This window comes from Vicia villosa, unplaced genomic scaffold, assembly GCF_029867415.1.
Source record: "Vicia villosa cultivar HV-30 ecotype Madison, WI unplaced genomic scaffold, Vvil1.0 ctg.002117F_1_1, whole genome shotgun sequence".
Taxonomy (NCBI): domain Eukaryota; kingdom Viridiplantae; phylum Streptophyta; class Magnoliopsida; order Fabales; family Fabaceae; genus Vicia; species Vicia villosa.
Window position 1 is genome coordinate 306,148 of NW_026705845.1, and position 21,342 is coordinate 327,489.

General features: G+C 33.0%; 2 protein-coding genes across 2 annotated transcripts; one reads left to right on the forward strand and one right to left on the reverse strand.

The window, feature by feature from the left end:
* Positions 1–1,375: 1,375 nt before the first annotated feature.
* LOC131637946 (annexin D8-like) lies at positions 1,376–3,132 on the forward strand. Its single transcript, XM_058908511.1, has 6 exons — positions 1,376–1,448; positions 1,732–1,877; positions 2,017–2,235; positions 2,318–2,530; positions 2,643–2,732; positions 2,832–3,132. Exons 1-6 carry the CDS (start codon positions 1,376–1,378, stop codon positions 3,030–3,032), a joined length of 942 nt encoding a protein of 313 aa, XP_058764494.1. The 3' UTR covers positions 3,033–3,132.
* A 1,327-nt stretch (positions 3,133–4,459) lies between these two features.
* On the reverse strand, positions 4,460–5,240 carry LOC131637945 (uncharacterized). Its single transcript, XM_058908510.1, has 2 exons — positions 4,664–5,240; positions 4,460–4,581 (listed from the first exon to the last, which is right to left on the reverse strand). Exon 1 carries the CDS (start codon positions 5,146–5,148, stop codon positions 4,675–4,677), a length of 474 nt encoding a protein of 157 aa, XP_058764493.1. The 5' UTR covers positions 5,149–5,240; the 3' UTR covers positions 4,460–4,581; positions 4,664–4,674.
* Positions 5,241–21,342: the final 16,102 nt, after the last annotated feature.

A 21,342-nucleotide genomic window follows, 5' to 3' on the forward strand; every position in this document is an offset into this window, starting at 1 on the left:
TTTATATATTAATTATTATATATTTATATATTTATATATTAATTATTATATATTTATATATTATATATTTATATAAGTTAAAAATTATTTTTAACTTTAAAATTGTTTAGGAAATTTTGATTCACCTTGATTTTATTGATTAACCTTCATTTTATTGATTCACCTTGATTTTATACCTATTAATTGTATTGATTCACCTTGATTTTAATTTTTTAATAATTATTGAATTCTTTCGGAAGTGTATATCCGAAACATTCCAAGACCAATTTGGTCTTGGAATATTTCGGATATGCATCTCCGAAGACATCCCCTCCCAAAAAAAGTGTTTTCGGAAATGCATCTCCGAAAACCCAAAAAAGGGGTGTTTTCGGAAATGCATCTCCGAAAACACCTTTTTTTCGTGTTTTCGGAAGTGCATTTCCGAAATAAGACAAATTTTGAAAAAAAAAAAGCGTTTCGGAAATGCATTTCCGAAGTGAGAGTATTTTGGATTTTTCACCGGAGGTGATCTAGAAAAGAGGGAGGTAGGAAAAGAAATTTCCTTATCTAAACCCGAGAACTTTGTATCAAACACAAAAGAATCAAACGAGACTTATGTGACAGATAGAACCTCGTCTGTGTAGAACCGATGACCACTTTAATCAATCGCATCCTAAGCAATAATGCAAAAAAGTATTTTTGCATGTGTAATCCAACTTTAACCATATATAATATTAGTATTTTTTTATTTCTAGTAATTAATAATTTATTAAATATATTAATAATTAAATAATAAGGAAAATAAAATAAAAAACTATAAAATATTAACAATTTAAAAAATACTATAAAATATAGACCACTTAAGACCACCTGACGCTCTATATTGCCATGTCTTATTCAAATGCGGAAGGTTGTGCCAATGTGCCTAGCGTTTTCTTTTTGTTTGAAAATATGATGGTTATTGTGGTAAAAAATATTTTTATTTATGATACTTTTCATATATTATTTCCGGAATATGTTAAATATCGAGCATATATTTATTTGTGCAGTTAAATTGCAACAAAATTTAAAATCCCTATTTCTAGCTTCTGTTTTTTGGAAGTGTTTTAGAACGTGAGAAAGAGTTGTTAGACGGTAAACCTAAACATACGTAACATAAGTTCGTTATTGATTCTTTTTATAGGTTAAAAACCCACTTTTACAATAACATATTTCAGTTATTTTTATTTATTGAAAAGGGAAGTTTCTTAAATAATATATGCAGTTACTAGGAATGTTAATTACTAAAACAGTTATTTTAAGTTTTCTCTTCTATAAATTGAAAACGAAAAACATCTTTTTATCCCAAACAAAAAAAAATCTAAATCATTGAACTAAAGCTAAGAAACAATACAAAATGGCTTCTCTAATTGATGCAAAAGATTTTTCTCCCATCGAAGACGCTGAAACTATAATGAATGCATGCAAAGGTTGTCTTCAATTTTGTTTTGACAAAGATTTCATGTTTCTAATGAAATTTTACATATTCATGTTTCTTCACTTACTATATGAATATAAATTTTCATTTTAATCACTTACTATATGAATATAATTTTTCAATTACACTAATTTTAAGTGACAAAACTCACATGCTGAAAGTAGAAATGACGGTATTACGGGTTCGAACTCATGCTTAAGCACATCAATAACACCTGCAGCATTTTACCATCTGAGATACAGTTACAATACATTCATGGTTTGTATTGCTTGCAGGATTCGGGACAAACGAGACAGCGCTTATATCCATACTAGCAAACCGGGATGCAGCTCAAAGGAAACTTGTGAGACTAGCTTATCAAGAAGTCTATCATCAAGATCTTATTGAACTGCTCAAATCTGAACTTTCAGGAAACTTTGAGGTAAAGATATTACAAGTCATAACACTAATATTCTATATTGATTGATTGGAATAGGTTTCAAACTCTAACAATACAATATTGTAGCTATATATTTTGAATAAACATTCTAATTGCAAAATATGTATACCATTGAAATCAGAGAGCCATTATCCTTTGGATAATGGATCCAGCTGAAAGAGAAGCCACATTGATTAATGAGGCATTAAAGAAGCCAACACCAGATTACAAAGTAATTATTGAGATTGCTTGCACTAAAAATCCTGAAGAGCTTTTGGCTGTAAAGCGTTCATATCAATCTCTTTACAAGCATTCACTGGAAGAAGATGTTGCTTCACAAACTATTGGCGATATTCGCAAAGTATGTTATTCTTAAGCGCTGAATAAAGACTAAGTTGTACTTAATATTCTAAGTTGTACTTAACTTTCGAACTTTCATGCAGTTGTTGATTGCAGTTATAAGTACTTACAAATTCGACGGAGAAGAGTTTGATGAGAATGTGGCCCAATCTGAAGCAAATATACTTCATCAATTGATTGAAAGGAAAGCTTTCAACGATGACGAAATGATTAGAATTTTAAGTACAAGAAGTAAGAAACAGCTAAGTGCGACTTTCAATATTTTTAAGGACTTATTTGGCACAACAATAAACAAGGTAAGATGAGTTTCTATTCTATTTTCTCCAAACATAATACAAGGAGAGAAACACACATATCTATCAGTATTTTCTGTAAAAATTTATCAAATAAACTATATTACAATTGTAGGGTTTATTAGCTACTACAGTTGATGAATACGTTGGAGTACTGCGTACTACTGTTCGTTGCATCAATGACCCCCAAAGATATTTAGCCAAGGTAACAAAAGTCAAGAAAATAATGTAGTAACCCTTCTCTACTTTATAATTTCTCTGTTCTATAGTTTTGATCAATTGTGCATATGTTAAATTGATTTAGGTGCTATGTAATGCCTTGAATGATTTGGTGAATGAAGATGATGCTTTGAATCGTGTAATCGTCACTCGTGCAGAGAAGGATTTAAAGGAAATCAAAGACCACTTTTTAGAGAGAAACAATGTCAGCATTCAAGATTCTGTGGATAGGAAGACATGGGGAAATTACAAGACTTTTCTCCTTCAATTGTTGGGAAAGGAATAAGTTCAACTGAGCTTAGCAGAATTCCACTAGAATAAGTTTAGTATTTCAATAACAATAAACTTGCTTACTTTTGCAACCACAATAATATAGTTTATCTACAAATAGCACAGATAAATCTTGTACTCAGCATTTCATCAAAATTGCTTTAGTATATGAATGTCTTTCTCAAAGTATGTTATGATAAAATAAATTCCTATACATGTAAGAATTGTTAACATATCTTCCTCTCCCCAGCTGTGTTTTCGGCTCACTACTTTTCTTTTCCCTCTCGATCAAAGGCCCACTACTGAGTTTTTGAAGCTTTTGTCATATAAAGCCTTCTTATATCTATAGTTTCTACATTTTAATTTATTACTAGTTATATTACTCTTGCAGCATGCAGTGCAAGCAGAGTTGTTATAATTTTCAAAGCTACTTACCCCAAGATGCAGATATCAAAGTACTTTCCACATTCAATAATTTAACAGAATGATAAAACGGCTTGTATTGAAATACAGCACTATAATATGGAATTAGTCCACTCACAAATTCTAGAATATATTAAGATTACGAGGTAGTTCTAAATAGTAAAAAGTATAAGCTTTATGAAAATAAAAATGACAGAACTCACTAAACTAGACATGACTGTTAGGTGAAAACAAAACAAGAAAAAGAAGAAAGTAGAGAACTTACCTGCAAATATAGCTTCCTAAACTTGTATGGATGGAGATAGGAGTTATAGAGATGAATAAGCTTAGAAGCCAGAGACTGAGCAAAATTGAAGCAATCTCTTAAATGAAACCTGTCTTAATTCTGACATAATTATAGTAAATAGAGGCTTGGGAAGGATTATACCAAAAAGGCTATTATGAATTTATGATAACTCAACCCAAATACATGAAATTATTGTTCTAAAATTAGGACTAATATTTTAAACCAGACACAGCAGTCTCAGGGAAATGAAGGAAAACCAATTATGTCCACCTCTTCCTCCTTGATGACTTGCCACAAAGCTAAGTGTTCTATATTAATATCTAAAGTTGTAATCAGTTCTAAGTGAAAGCAACAGTAAGATTAGCGGTACAGAAGATTTTCATTATCTACTACGACCCAGAAATATGCCAATCTCATATTTCCATCAATCAACCGGAACTATGTCATTTCAAAAGATAGGAGAACTCTACCTAACTTTCACATTCATGTGTTTGATCATGACCATGGCAAAAGCAACTCTACCTAGCATTTGCATTCAAGTGGTTTAAATTCCAAACATAAGCCACTTCACTTCAAAATCACTTTCGCAACATAACACAATATCAGTTTTACAAAAATCAACATAACTTAAAATCACATTCGTAAACACTCACCCAAACACACGCTTATAACAATCTCGACAACCCAAGAGTAACCAATAACTTAAAAAAAAAATAATAATTAACACTCTTACATATCAGTTATCACCATCAATTATTATTAACATCAATTGCTATTCTCCAATCCAAAAGCATCTTCCATAAGAATATATGATTAAAAATAACTCGAAACAACTATTGCACATTTCATCAAACACCTAGCAGACACAATTCCATAAAACAAAAATCAGCCATTTTCTCATAAAACAACCCAAAAAAACAATTGATTATACAACTAACCAAAAACAGAATCACTCAAGTACAACAGTGGCACCCAATTCCTTAAGCTTCTCAATAATAGGATTCCCCTCTTCCTTAGTAACCCCCTTCTTCAAAACACACGGAAACTTCTCAACCAACTCCTTAGCTTCCTTCAACCCCAAATCAGTAAAAGACCTAACCTCCTTAATTATCTTAATCTTCGCCGCAGCGTCATACTTCTCAAGCTTAATATCAAAAGCCGTCTTCTCCGCAGGAGCGGTGGTTGCATCTGCAGCAGCTGACCCGGGCGCGGAAGGACCTAATGGACCAAGGCCGCCGGCAATTGGAGCACTACCGTAACGGTCTAGGCCCATTTTGAGTCTCCATAGGAGGGTGAAGTCGTGGCGTTCGAATCTGTTTAGGCTGAAAAGCTCGTCTGCTATGCGGTTGATTTTTTGGGGGCGAGAGGGTTCGGTGGAGAAAGAGCGAATCAGTTTGACGAATCTTAGGGAGTTTCGTGACATTGTTGTTGAGTTTGAGTTGTGCAGAGGGGTCTGGGTTGAGAGTGGAGAAGGAGAAGAAATGGAAAAGTGGTTTTGGGCTGGAGCTTGATTTTGAGATGGAATAAAACTGCAATTACTACTCACACCGTTATTTTATTCTTACACTCTTGTGGAATAAAAAAAAATACTGTAATAAATGTAATGTCATAAAAAATAAACATAAAAGTTACATTACAAAATATTTATAAATGTGCCAAAATCAAAATGATGAAATACTCATCTCTAAATATGAAACTTCTACATGAACTAATTGATTGGATTGAAAATGTAATAGATTGAGAAAATATAAGTTTGTTACATATTACCGTCTGAAAAAAATTATATAGAATGACAATTTTTATTTTACAAATTGGTTGTAAATAAATTGGACTAAATTCTAATTTTAATACGATATTAGAGTCAAATAATTAATATTGGACGTCAGAAAATGTATGGCAAAAATTGCAAACACCATATTAATTAGACATAAAATTTAAAACTTTTTATATAGATTAATATCATTCATTTTATAAGACAATTTTAGTGTAGAATTAGATTAAACTCTAATTCTAATAAAATAATATATTAATCTATAATATAAGAAAATTCATTGTTGTTGAAATACTAAATATGTCCTTCTTGCCAAAAAAAATTGTCTACGTGGCTACCTTCATGTTTTAGCTTGCAAAACCAGCTTTTTGCTTTCTTATTTTTTTTCCTTATTGGTATTCTCCCTTCTTGCACTATCCCATGAGAACTCTTTTTTTTTTTCAATCTTTTTCGATATTAATAATTCTTATTTTATTTATCTCATTTCCTATCAACTCTGTAACTATCATGTCTACTTTACTTGCAAATATGTATTTGTTTCTTTTCATACAAACCACTTCTTTTGAAAACCATTATTTCTCTCTTTAACATCCTTCCTCAACAAATTTTATGTCTCTTCATCATCCTTCCTCAAACTAAACCAAACACCAAAATTGCTCTCATTTTTTTTATTCCCATATATAATCTTCCTTCGTCTCTCTCCCTCTACTCTATAGTTCTCTCTCCCTCTACTCTATAGTTCAGTTCTTCTATTTTCTCTTTTTTTTTTTTCTCTTTCTCATTCTTATCTCAACTCTTCTTATCTTATAATTTGATTCTTCCTCGTTCATTTCCTTCATCCTTCTTCTTTCCATTTTTTCCTTTTTTTCGTCAAAATTATTTTCACAGAAAAACAGTTCATTTGTTTTCAAGAATAATAATGGTAAGTAAATTTATCTTTTTTACTTATTCTACATCTATGATATTGATGTCAATATTTAACTATAAATGAAAGAGACTAGAATATAAAGAGATATGGTACTACCTTTGTTTTCAGAAGAACATCAAGTGATTCAAATTTATTTCCCATCTTTCATATTTATTTTTAACATGTTCCTTTTTGTTTTTTTCTCTTTTGTAAGGGTCTTTAATTAAAAAGTTGAAAATCACTCTTTAACTGGAATATTGAAAATCATGGATATAGAGAAGATCTACAATCAATAGAAATCATTTTACGCAATTTTAATTTAATATTTGTATTTTTTAAAAGAAATTATTAATGTTCTATCAAATAAATAAAATACTCATATTATTTTTAATTGACAACAAAATAGTTTTGAAATTATTCTAAGGGATAAATAAAAAAAATTTATATAACAAAAAAATCATTTTTATTTTTTTGTTACTAAGAAATATCAAATTGTTTTAACAAAAAAATTTATAAAAAAATGTACTTATTTTTTTATAGACCAAAAACAACAAAAATTTATAAATTCATTAATTTTTTTGATGAATCAATCTGAAACCATCACAATTTAAAATTTGAAAGTAAAAACAAAATAAATAAATTGAAATAAAAAATAGGAAAATAAATTTTTAGTGGGAACAAATCTAAAAAAATAGATGCTAATAGTATCACATTTTATGTAATATCTTAATTTATATATTTTCTCTTTACAACAATATTAATATGTTTTTTTGAGAAAATCAATAGTATTAAAAATAAATAAAATTGTTCAAACAAGTCAGAGCCAATATACTTCCCTTTACAATGGTGACTACCGATAAGTGTGGTTGGATCCTTACTTTTGTTTTAACATGGAAGAGAGTTTTTCTATAGCAAAATTGTTTTTTAAAAGGATAAATAGGAGTCAAAATTCAGTCTAAGAAGATGGAGAGTTTGTGGAAAAAAAAATGACAATTTGTCAATCTATTTGATTGATGACAAGTTTGATGAGAGGAAGACAATTGTAAATTGATTAAATAATTTTTTAGACTTAAAAAATACACAAAGAAGAAATGAAGTAGATCTTAGTTGTGATGAACATGAATGTTGAATATGTTAAGGAATACATACGAATGAGTGGGTGAAAAAAATTATAATAAAAAAAAGTCTGGCTAACGATTGTCCTCAAGATACTCTTTAAACATATTAAATAAAAAATATATATATATAAAGTCTACATTTAAATTTTCAATACATTTTCAATGAATTAAATACACATATTTTTTAAAAAATTTATCATTTTAATCACTTAAAAATTACCCAAAAAATATTAGTTAGTATCTCCCTAAAAATTTAGAAAGATGTGGGTGTGAGAAGTGGTTTGTTTATTGAGAGATACAAAATAAAGATATAGTTCAAAACAATAATGACTAAGTGTTAGTAAAGGGAATAAAAAAATTGTTATAATTTTAATGAGATGAAATTTCAATTAATGCAAATAGTAATTTTACTAACATTTGAGTAAGTGTGAGGCTAAAAAAAATTGAGTCCTAATGTATGTGTATGTACGGTGTATTGTCTCATCACATTAAAGAGTTATTGTCCCGTCAAAATAAAAGAAGAAAAGAGATAAAAAGATTTTTTTTTATAAACCAAAATATATTAAAAGGAAAAAAGGATTACAAAGACACAAGAGAGATCGAGCCAAGACCTCTTAGGAGTAAATCCTAATTCTAGGGGTACCCGACTTGTCTAACAAGTAATCGGAGTAAATATCAGTGTGAACAAAATTAAATCAAGAGAAGCTTTTGCTAGCAAAACCAATATTCGTCAAGATGTCCGCACAAAAATTGGCCTCTCTAAAAATATGAGATACCAAGAACTCAATTTTTAGAGTGTACGCCCAACACGTAAGCCAACGAGACTTAAGAACCCAAGGCACTAGATGAACGTTTGCAAAAGCCTTCACAACCAGCTTACAGTCCGTTTCAATCCAAAGTCTAGTTCAATTCTCATGGATAGCTTTCTCAATTGTAATAATAACCGCCATGAACTCAGCCACCACCGGTGAACCCCGGCCAATATACGCAGCCAAACTGGAAATATGATTGGCTTCTTCATCTCTAAAGATACCACCGCAGGCAGCAATCAACGGACAGCCTAAAGCAACACCATCAGTGTTGCACTTCACCCAACCGCGAGAAGGAAGGCACCACAAAACCTCCAAACAGATCAAAGGATTACTTGGGCTAATAGCAATATCGAAAGCCTTGAGTAAAGAGAAGCTTTGAATGGAGTTATTTGCCTTTCTTTTGGTTAAGGACCCAACCAATTTCGCCTTAGCCGCAATATTGGAAGCACAGTTTTTCCAGTAAGTGATTTGATTATCAAACATGCTTTTGTTGCTAGCCTACCAGATTTGATACAAAGTGAAATTCAAAGAAGCCTTAACGACTGCAAGGGCCAGAGGATTCTACGGCTTGCACAAGACAAAATAGCAGTCCTCCAGTTTCCTAATGTTGTCTCTCAGTTGGAACTTCTCACACAGCCAGTTCCAAATATTCATGGCAAAAATACAATCAAAGAACAAGTGAGTATTTGTTTCCACCTCTTTATCACGAAGATATCATAAGGAGGGGAAAGAGAAGCCGCGCAAGGATAAGTTGTCATCTGTTGAGATACGATTGTGCATTATTTTCCATGTTGTGATAGAATGAGTTGGGGTTGTATCTTTGTCCCAAGCAAGAAGAGTCTAGATACTCGAACCTGTAGATTTATAGTTTGAGGAATAGGCTTGCTTAATTGTGAGAATACCACCTTCAACATTTTTCCAAGCAAGGAAATCCTCTGTAGGCAAATCAGAGACAGAAAAGCTGGAAATGTAAGGCATTAATCCTGGCAAGGCATGGATGATATTAGCATGAAGGGACCAGGTCTGATTCTGCCACATCTCATGAATGCTTTTGTTTAGGTTAGGGTGAAACTTCTCTGGAATTTTGAATTTAACTGCAAGAGTCTCTCCAGCCCAATTGTCTCTCCAAAAATTGATTGTTTTCCCATTGCCAATGATCCAAGAACAGTTATCCATCACTATGTCATACAATTCTTTGAATCCCTTCCATAGAGAGGATTTGATGGAGTAATTGATTAGCTTGCCCTTCTTTTTTACTCTAGTCGTTAGAAGCTTAGACCAAGCTTGATTTTGATTCACAAATTTCTAGCAAAGTTGAATGTTAGATGCAGTGTTGTACTTCTTCAGGGAAATAATGCCTAGCCCACCTTCAGAAGTTTTGGAGCAACACTTTTTCCAGGCCACAGAAACAAGTTTTTTCTTTTCTACATTACCAATCCATATAAAGTTTATCATACATCTTTCAATATTGGATATGGTACTGGCAGGCAGATTATATATGCTGATACAATGTATCATCATACTATGGATCACAAACTTCACCAGCATGAGTCTACCAGCCATGGACAGCATTGATGCCTTCCAAGTAGCAAGCTTGAGCTTGATGTTATCTGCAAGAAAGGAAAAATGTTTAGCTTTAGGTTTACCAACAAAGATTGGCACACCAAGGTAGATAAAAGGAGGGTAGCCAATAGTGAAGCCAATGATAGCAGCCAGACTGATGTGTCTATCTTGAGACATTCCTCCAGCATAAATGATTGATTTGCTAGAGTTACAAATCTGCCTAAAGCAAGAGGCATACTCCTGCAGGAGTTTGGAAATTGCAGTGAGTGATTTGACATCTCCCCTACAAAAGATCATAATATCATCAGCAAAGAAGGTGTGTGAGGGGACTCTGCAGTGTCTATTAGCTTGTATCAGATTAATTTTGTTCAATTTCCTAAGCTAAGTAATGCCTCTGCTGAGGACATCCTCTGCTAAGCAAAAGATAAGGGGAGATAGAGGATCTCACTGCCTGACACCATTGGAACAATTGAAATAGCCTACCTGCCTACCATTTAAGCAATTAGAAAGACTGGCAGAGTTAAGAAGAGTGAGGATCCAAGAGCAAAATTTAGAATTAAAACCAAAAGCTGTTAGAGTCTTAAAAAGGAAGTTCCCATTCAAGGAGTCAAAAGCTTTGGTAATGTCTATTTTGAGGGCAACATTTCCACTAAATCTTTTGTTTCCAAGAAGATTTAAGGCTTTAGATGTAAGAAGAATACCATCCTTGATGTTCCTTCCAGCTATAAAACCTTTTTGTTCAGGAGAGATTAAGATAGGGAGAATAGAGGATATCCTGTCAGCAAGGATTTTAGAGATAATTTTGTATTTGAAGTTAGTTATTGCAATTGGTCTAAAGTGCGCAATGCTATTAGCCTCCTTGGACTTGGGAAACAAAATAAGATTATTAGCATTAAAATTGGGAAGGAGCCAACCTGTTAAGAAAAATTGTTTGACAGCATTGATAACATCATTTTTTACTATATCTCAATACTTAACAAAGAAAATATCACCAAAGCCATCAGGGCCACGGGCTGAATCAATGTTAAGATTCAGCACAACATTGTGTATCTCATCAGGGCTAGGCAAACACAAAAGTCTTTCATTCATTTTCTCATTAACAAGGTGAGGAAAAACTCTATGAATCAAATCAGAATCATTCTCAACAAAACCAGAGTTGAACAGGTTTTTGAAATGCTTTTCTATGTGATTTTCAAGGATCACATTATCAGTTTCCAATTTATCATCAATCATAAGAGAGGTGATCATTTTGGTTTTCCTTTTAATCTTAGCATAAGTATGAAAAAAGTTTGTGTTTCTATCACCTTGCAAATGCCAGTTTAAACGAGATTTCTCCCTCCAAAGCTCCTCTTCCATGTATAAAGCCTTTTCAAACTCTAGTTGAGCTTTAGCTTCCTTTTCCTGCAAAAGACCAGAGTAGCCAAGATTCTGTATGTCTGCTTGTATCTCCTTCAAATTCTTGTCAGCTAAGCTAACAACATCCTGAACATTCCCAAAGGTGACCTTGTTCCAAACCTTAAGACTAGCCTTAAGGGTTTTAAGCTTAGAAGCAAGAATGAACATGGGACAACCTAAGACTTTTTCTTTCCAAACATCCCTAATGAATATTTCACAGTCCTCATGAGAGGTCCAAATTTTTAGGAATTTAAACTAGCTTTTGATAACTATGGTATCAAGCCTTATAGAAACCATAATGGGATAGTGATCCGATTTAGCCTTAATTAGGGTGTGACAAACAACAGAATTGCAGGCATTCATCATTGCAAGATTGCAAATGGTCCTATCCAGACTTTTTTCAGTTCGCTGTCTTCCCTTTCTCCCATTACACTAAGTGAGAGAGTTACCAAGAGTGGGAATGTGGATTAGGTTATTAGAGTCTGACCAATTAAGGAACTCCTCCATTGGGACTCGCGCAGGCTGGTGGCTGCCTCTATATTCAGAGGCACACACAATAGCATTAAAGTCTCCCACAAAGGTCCAAGGAACATTCTTAGGGAGATTGTTTAAAGTATTCCAAAGAGTTCTTCTATGAATATAGCTAGTGGATGCATATATAACAGAAAAACATAAGGTGGTGTTGTGTAAATCAATGGTAAAGTCAATGTGCTGGTCATCAGTGCTAACAATAGATGGCTCAAGGTTAGACTTTCAAAAGCATCAAATATTAGGCAATAAATTATTCCTATTATTGACAGCAAAAAGCTTAAAACCTAACCTGTCAAACCAACCAAGGGGGAAGTTCTCAATCTTCATCCACGATTCATCCAGAAACACAAACTCCAGAGAATTATTGAGGATCATCTTTTTAAGGGCAAGCCTAGAGGCTTTATTGGCTATACCACTTATGTTCCAAAAGAGACAATTCATAAGGAAAGTTTGTTGGGACTAGACCTTGGTCTAGTGTTACTCAAAGTTAAAGCTTTTCTATTCCTCCTTTTTTTTGTTGAAAACTAATTGGAATTCTTTGTCTTGGAAGAGATCAACGCCATTGTCATCCTCCCTCTCACGTTCAGCCATATTGGCCCATGATTCATTTAAAAAGTTTGTTACTTGATCCTTAAGATTAGGGTCAATTTGAGTTTCCGGGACAAACTCCACCAATTGCGTAGCATCCACATATTCACTATCGAATTTAGTATCTTCCTCCTGAGGAGATATATTTCTGTTGTTGCTGCAGATTACAGCATCAGATTCAAAAGCCTCTTGTGGTTCTCGATGAGGATTAGAAGTTTCCCCTATAGTTACATTAGCATTCAGAACCTCCACAAGTGGTGTAACCACCATCCTACTCCCTCCAGGCTTCTCGACAACAGGAGTCGCTTTGGGCATGTAAACTTTTTTGCCAACTTTAGTTTGGTTTTCAGTGTCCTTTCCTTGATCCTTTGGTAACTCTTTTCTTTTGCATTTTTCAACAGAGTGACCAATGCAAGAGCAGAAATTGCAGAACTCTAGAAACTTCTCATACTCTACATCCACAAAGAATGCAAAGCCAATTCTCTCAACCAAAATTTTGTAGGTCAATTCTTTCATCATGTCCAGATCCACAAGAACACGAATAAAGTGTCCAAAGGGTCTTTCAAAGACAGATTTGTTTATGGCTGAGTCGATTCAAATAGGTGTTCCTATGCTACTAGCAATGACAAAGATTATACGAGGTCTCCAGTATTCTTGTGAAAGGCCGTGAATCCTTATCCAAATTTGAGCAGAGGTTTGCTTGAGTGTTGCTGGCGTAAAGTCTTTGGACCATGGAAATAGCTTAAGGACGCCTTGAGGCAAGTTCCAGGCACCCACTGATCTAACCCGTTGAACATCTTCTAAAGAAGAAAAAGTAAACTCAAAAAACCCCTTTCCCAGAGAAGTGACGCCCCACTTACCAATAGAGGGCCAAAGTGTCGTGAGTTTAACTTTCAGATTAGCCACAGTAAGAGGTGTTGATCCTTTCGACCAAACAATTCTGCCACGAAGATGGTGTTTGCAAGCTTCGACTCCGAGCTTTTATTCCTCCTCCGGAATCGTTATGACGAGTCTATCCCCTTTCACACAGGCTTGAGGGAACTGGCTTAGGGGGATGTAGTAGACGTTGTCAGAGACAACATTGGCAAAGGTTTTCAATACAACTTTGTTTTTTAGCACGGGAATGGTTTCAGAAGTTGAAGGAGAAGGAAGGAGGGTTTCAGAGAAAAGAAGAGAAGTTTCCATGGTGAGGAAGGAGAAAAGAAAACGAAAACGAAGGCAAAGGCAGGAAGCGGACGGAAGGTGGAGGAAATCAAAAAACTGTTACCTGCCGTGGACTAGCCGTTATCGGCCATATCGCAATGGAAATAGATTTCTTTCAAATGATACATAGATACAAAAGATTTATATAAAAAAAATTAATTTTCTTCATAAAAATAAGGTACATAAGCTTGATATTAAATATGGATGCTACACATATAGGTCAGTATTAATTAGTTTTGAATTTGTTGACCTACACATTTTCACGTTAATCCAAACTAAACTCATTTCATTTTCATTTGTACCATGCAAATTTCCACCAAAATAACCTTTTATTTTATGCCACGATATGAAAATGGATCAAATATTGTCAATTTTACCTTTTTCTCTAATCATATAGTACTTCTAATTTGTTTCAAATGACATATCCAATTCATTTAATATTATAATACAATCAGAATTGAATTAGTTTGCTACCAAATGTCTTTTTGCATATCTCATTTGAAAGTAAACCTAAACAAGCTTAGTATTCCTCCATAATAAGTAGACTGTGTTGAAAAGTCTGCTATTCATATATCACTTTTGTGATCATCTCTCTTCTCATCAGACTGCAACTTTCATCTCTTTTTCTCATTCTTCAACTCACCCATCAACCGTCAGTTTTCACCTCTCATAAATAAAAATAATATTTATATGCGAGACAAAATTAATAATTGATTTAAATATTTTTATATACGGAAAATAATATTTATGATTCAAAAATGGTACAATATACGAGAAAAAATATATTATTAATCTAAATATTTTTATATACGAAAATTTACTATTGATCAAAATATTTTTGTAAACGATACCTAAAAAATAATATTTTTATACGGGATAAAATTTATTATTGATCTAAATATTTTTTATTAAAAAATGGTATATGCAAAAAAATACATTATTGATCTAAATATTTTTTATTAAAAAATGGTATATGCAAAAAAATACATTATTGATCTAAATATTTTTATATATGAAAATTACTATTTATACAAATATTTTTGTAAACTATACCTAAACAAAAATAATATTTTTATACGGAAAAAAATCTATTATTCATATAAATATTTTATATACGAAAAAATAGTATTTATGATCCAAATATTTTTTATTTAAAAATGATATACGGGAAAAAATCTATTATTGATCTAAATATTTTTATATACGAAAAATCTATTATTGATCTAAATATTTTTATTTTTTAATCTTCTATTTAAAATAAATATATTATGTAAGTAAATGCGTGTACCAGACCAAAACTCGTGCGTACGCACGAATTTGTTACTAGTTTAAACTAGACACAAGAAGGAAAACTAAACTTTGTTGCATCACATGACCACAAACAAATAATAACTTCACACCTAAAACGATTAAATACTATTAAAAAAATCAATATGTTTAATATCTTGTACTCCCTCCTTTCCTTTTTAATTGTCATATTTTGAGTTTTTACACATTATTAAGAAAATTAATAATGGTTGTTATTTTTTAAGCTATAATTTTTTTGTCTATAATATCCTCAACTTTTAATCATTTCAATATACTTTTTCTCTTTCATAATAATTAGTTAGGGGCAATTTTGACAAAATTATAATAATTACTCCATTGAAATTTAAAAGTGACAATTAAATTAAAACAATTTTTTTTCATAAAAGTGACACTTATAAAGAAACGGATTGAGTATATAATAACAAGAATGAGATCATTACTTTCAATTTTCTCAAACTTTTATATATATATTTTTTATCTTTTTCATAAAATTTTGCTTCATGTTGGGCTTTTGTAGGCACGCGTTATTTCATATAATCTTATAAGGCAATTTTTTATCGCACTCTTGCTATTTCTCTCAGGCCATGTGTGAAATTTTTAAAATGTTCACTATTTTTCAGAGATGCATCTCCGGACACACCAAATCTCCATTTTAACCACGGGTTAATTAAGAGATGTATATTCAAAGGGCTTTATAGGATGTACTCAGAGATGCATCTCCGAATACACCTTTTTTTTAATTCAAAAACTAATTCGGAGATGCATCTCCGAATTAGGTGAGCAAATTTAAAGCTCGCACTAGATCCTCCCTCTTCTCTTTCTTCATTTTTCAGAAAGAAAAAAAACTTTCTCTTTACCTCACTCTACCCATTTTCAGTTTCGACTCAAGATCAAGATTTGAAGCAACATTTACTTGCAATTTCCATTCTCAAATCCCTTCAACTACTGCATTCAACATCGATGCACGTTACACCTTCATCAACATATTTTTGAGTAAGTTACTAACAGCTTATCTTGATTTTTTATTAACGTATTAGCTCAAATAGGTTAGTTGTAATGCATTAGATAACATTAGAATTTCAAATAGTTTATGTATAGACTGTCTTTAAATGATTTAGATGATCTTGGATGAGTTTGGATGGCTAGGGCAATTGCAGAAACACTTATGTCATTGAAGTTGGACAAAGCTTTCTTTCGGAGATGCATCTCTGAAGTGTTCGGCTTCATGTTTTCGGAGATACGTCTCTAAACTATTCCCTTCCTCATACTAATCTCATTTGTTAATTTTTTTCAGGTATATGGCTAACAACAACGAAAGGTTGAGACTCGGGCGACCCACCCTTATCGCATCTGCTCGCCGCAAGAGGGTAAGTCAGTATGAACAGGCTAGAGTCGTCCCTCCTCAGCCCCACAATACAGAGGCATCACCCCTCTAAGAGTCGACTATCACAAGGGTTGGGATCCCAAAATCGTGTGCACGATGATCAGGATGTCTAAGTTGCACCTCAAGTCCCAGTTGTTGAGCATGCCCCACTTGTAGACCCTTTCCCAGGAGGGTCTATTGACATTTCTTTACTAATATACTTTAAAGAGCATGTGGCTTTGCATGTATGTGACGGAGAGGTATTTTTGAACGGTGATATTTTTTATTTTGTAATCAAATTCAACTCGTCTAAGACTGTTGTATTTTATTATCAATAGGAACATGAATGTCTAAAGTCGATGAACCATGCAAGAAAGATTCGCCATCTTTATTAGCCTAAGGATGAGTGGTTCAAAAATGCACTCCATAACTCTAGGCTTGCAAGTATTTGTTCTTTCTGGTACACCATCATCAGCCATGGCAAGCAAGCTGCATTTGCTGACAAATGGCATAATGAAACATCATCTTTCCACCATCCCATCAGCTAGATAACTATTACATTGAAATATATAGATTGTCTCTTCACCTTACCATCAGAGGAAGGTTGTTGGATCATGGTAAGATCACTAGGGCTGAGGCAGTGGAGATGATGGTGATTTATTTCGAAGCTGACCCTAAGGCAGCCATGAGGCGGTGTAATAACATATGGGCTATACATGCTAAGTTCTCTTGATTGGCGAGTTGTATCACAATAACTTGGAGTTAGGTGAAAACACGGACACTAATGATCTGCGGGTTTCCTACCACAGGGAGTGTGCCCCGATGTGCTACTTCATGTTCTTGGTTGGCACGTCCATGTTTGTGGACAAAAGTGCAACCTACGTGGATGTGGCTTACCTTAAATACTTCATCGACTTTGAGTCCATTCAAGAGTGGAATCGAGGTGTCGAATGCTTGGTTTATTTGTACTCTAACCCGAGTGAAGGTTCTAAATGGACGACAAAGAAAATGACAGGCTCATGTACCCACTTACGGTAATTTCCAAATCTCACTATTAAGTTACAAACAACTTTATTTTCACATTTGTTACTAATATTTTTTTTTTTTTTATTTTCAGGGATGGATTTTTGCCTATTATCACCGCATGCACAAATTTAGGGTTGACCCTGAGTATACCAAAGATTATCTAGTTGCTTATTATTTTCTTCCTAGCAGAGGGAATAATAGTATCATGCCGTTCTGTGTGTACATTGACCGGACTCAGCATGATGACATTATCTGGATGCCATACAGTAGTTACTGAGATAGAATTCCATTTGACCATATTTCCTTATATTCCGCATGGCTGGCATGTGAGACTAATATCATGTACAGGTATCTGCCCGAGCAGTGCATGCAGAAGTTTGGGTATGTCCAAATCATTCCGAGGTCCCCCCCTCCAAGTTGCTCCTATCACTATTATCCGCAGAGAGCTGGATGAAATTCTAGCGGGTTTTGAGTGTCGTTTGGTACCGAAGAAGTACCGGAGTCAGGACACCACATCTTAGTGACATTATGCTGAGGGTTACATGACATGGTTTTATTCTGTGTCACACCCATACATGACACTAGATACTCCTAGACGTCTACCTCGGCCTACTCATGAGGAGATTATAGAGAATAAGCAGGTCAGGGATGATCATGTCATTGATGTCTTACCGATTTGTCAGAACGTTATGCGGATGACAGGAGACGGCGTCAAGTCTGGGTTGTTTGAGAAAGGTGGAGATGAAGCAGTTGAGCTAGTGGGTTCCATTCTTGTCAAGGCGCGAAATGCCTTAGGTTACAATATGCAGTGGAGGAGTAGGGGTGTTAGGATTAGGCATACTCAGTTGAATATACTTTTGATTGTATTTTTTTATTATTGATTTTTAGAACAATTGTTGTACTGTTATAATCTTTCTAATATTAGTTTCTATAATATTCGGTTTTATTAACGCATTACCCAGTTCTACAATTTTCGTTTTTATTAATCGTTGAAACAAACAACAACAATTCTACTCAAATTAATATTAGTTTGGATTGAAAACACCACAACATTTTTAAACTGGTTCTCGAAAAAGACATAGGCAAGAATTCGGAGATGCATATTCGAATTTACTAAACAATAGTTCGAATATACATCTCCGAACTTATTTCTTAAGAAATTGGATGGTAGTTTGATATAGTATGGACAAAAGGTGACTTTGGAGATGCATCTGCAAAGTTACCTTAGGAGTATATTCGGAGATGCATCTCCAAACTAAAATTTTTTAAAAATTGGAATTTAGTGCGTTCGAAGAAGTATCTCCGAATTCATCCAGCAGCATTTTCTAGATTTCAAAGGTGCGTCCCATATGGCAAGAGTTGGATGAGAAGTTGCCTTTTATAATGTTTAGATCTAAAAGATTCAATGTTCAAGGGTCCGTTCCGCCCCGCCTTCACTTTTTGGAGGACGGGACAAAGTTTTAGACCCGCCCCTCAAATATGTCCACCATGTTCCGTTTCATTTTTTCGCGGATTTTTACGAGGCGAGTCTAAATGGAATGGTTATACCTATTTGCCATTGATCTATATGTATATAAAATCAAATCATCAACTATAGAAGTTTGCCATGTTTTAGAACATCTTAATTAATATTTTTTTTATTAATTTTTAATTTGTTTTTTATTTACATTTTTAAAAATCGAGTTATTCATTACCATGTCATTGTGTCCTACTAAAACCAAAGAGAAAAAGGAAAATGTCAGTGTAAAATATTTTCATTATCAACCAATGAGAAACATGTATCACAATAAATCTCAATTTTATTTTAAAAATACTGAAATGACATGGCAAATATAAGAGTTTTTATTGGTTGTATGTGTAAAATTGTTTTACAATAGTGCAAAATCTTTAAACTCAAAATCAAATAGAACATTTGAAGAATTAATATTTAAAATATGAAAATCATTGTGACTGATGTGAGAAATTATCCTATTATTCTTCATTAATATCTAATACGCTCACATAAGTCTTGTTATTATCTTTATGTCTTTATTAAATTTTTTTTTAATGTTTTTTTTGTGTTTTTCTGGATTTTTTGAAGAAATATTGAAAATTTATGATTAAAACACATTGATTTCTGGTATATATTTGAAAAAATAACAATTTTTTTGAAAAATCCAATCATTTATTGATTATTGAAAATTATCGATAGATCATATTCGACCCAAAAAAAAACATTGACATTACTAGATTTTTTGAAATTTTCAATAAGCTACATCACTTTTTAAAAAATCCAATAAACTAATATTCAAAAAATTCGGAAGTGTTAATTTTTTTTATTGAATATTAACTACCGATTTTTTTAAAAGTTTGAAAAACTATCAAAGATATCGAATTTATAAAAAAGTTAGATATATTAAATTTTTTCAATTAAACTATCAAATTTTTCGTTTGTTTTTTTATTAAATTATAAAATGAATATTTTATTATTATAAAAATATATGAAATATTTGATATAAGTGGGTAGAAGGTGGCAGGATAATTTCACCTTTGATGAGTATATGGACTCACAACACTTAATGGGCCGTGAGTGTTCTAAGGAAAATGTTATTGCCACCTCCTCGAAAACACCATAAACTCTTTTTTAATTTGCTCTCTAACCCCCCACCCACCACTTCATTTGTTTATGAATGGCCAAACCATTTGGTTTATTTAGTCATTAGCATCTAAAAATTTGCGTATCCCTTAAATATTTTTAAGATTCTTTTCTAAAATTACTGTGATTCTAGATTTTTTACAGAGATTAAAATGTTATAAAGAAATTTTTTTTTAAAATTTTGTCATAGTCATTGTCGTAAAGGTGCATTTAAATCTTTTATAGTGCAAATATTATCAATTTATGGATAGAATTCAAAATAATAATTAATATAATATTATATAAAAAATGAACCGTGCTATACAGCACGAATAATATGCCAACGAAATACACATCAACGTTGCCAACAAAATACATAAGAAGGAGAGAGAAAAACTGTGTATTCATATATTTAATAAGACAACAATAATTTATGAAAATTTCTTTATCCACCTCCCTATGGGGGTCACCCCCAGCGAAAACCCAAAACTGCCCCTGCTTCGGAAATGAACTTCCGAAGTTTTTTTTTTTTGATTTTTTTTTTACTTCGGAAATGCATCTCCGAAAACACCACTTTTTTGGTATTTTCGGAGATGCATCTCCGAAGTCATAAAAAATTCAAAACCGTGAATATTTTCGGAAGTTCATTTCCGAAAATATTTCTGCATATACAAATTTCCCTCCTTCACTATTTCATCATTTTTCTCCAAAACTTCTCAAAACCCTCTCTAAAACCCAATCAATCTCCATCAATTTTTCGCCCTAAAATCAAGTTTCAAACCGTTGATCACGTTAAAGGGAGCATAGAAAGCTACAATTTCAGGTAAACATCTCTCATTTCATCCCCTATTTCACTACATTGATTCAACAAATTTATGCTGAAAACTGATATGGTTCGGAAGTTCATTTCCGAAATATATCACCTAATAAATTTCGGAAATGAACTTCCGAAATATGCCCTGGCAGTTAAAAAAAAAACAGTTTTGGCCAATTTTGCTAATTTTTGCATTTGTTAGGTATGGTGCATCCGGACAACATTGTGCAAGACGATGGATTATTAAATCCGGAAATTGTCAACGTTAATAACGATCCGGTTATTGACGCTACTCCCATGATCAATGCGGTCGATGTTCGGCAACATTTTACAAATGATCGGAGTTTCGGTAGTCGAGAACAATTGATTGGTTGGGTTCGGAAGGAAGCTAACAAACATGGATTTGGAATTGTTATTTTAAGGTCGGACAACGGAAATAGTAGGCGGAAAGCTTTCGTTGTTTTGAATTGCGAACGAGGTGGTAGATATGTACAATCAAACCGGGTGCTAAAACACGAGGACACAGGATCGAGAAAGTGCGGGTGTCCGTTTAAGTTGCGTGCCACTCGGAGGGTTGATGATTTGTGGCGGTTAACCGTAATTT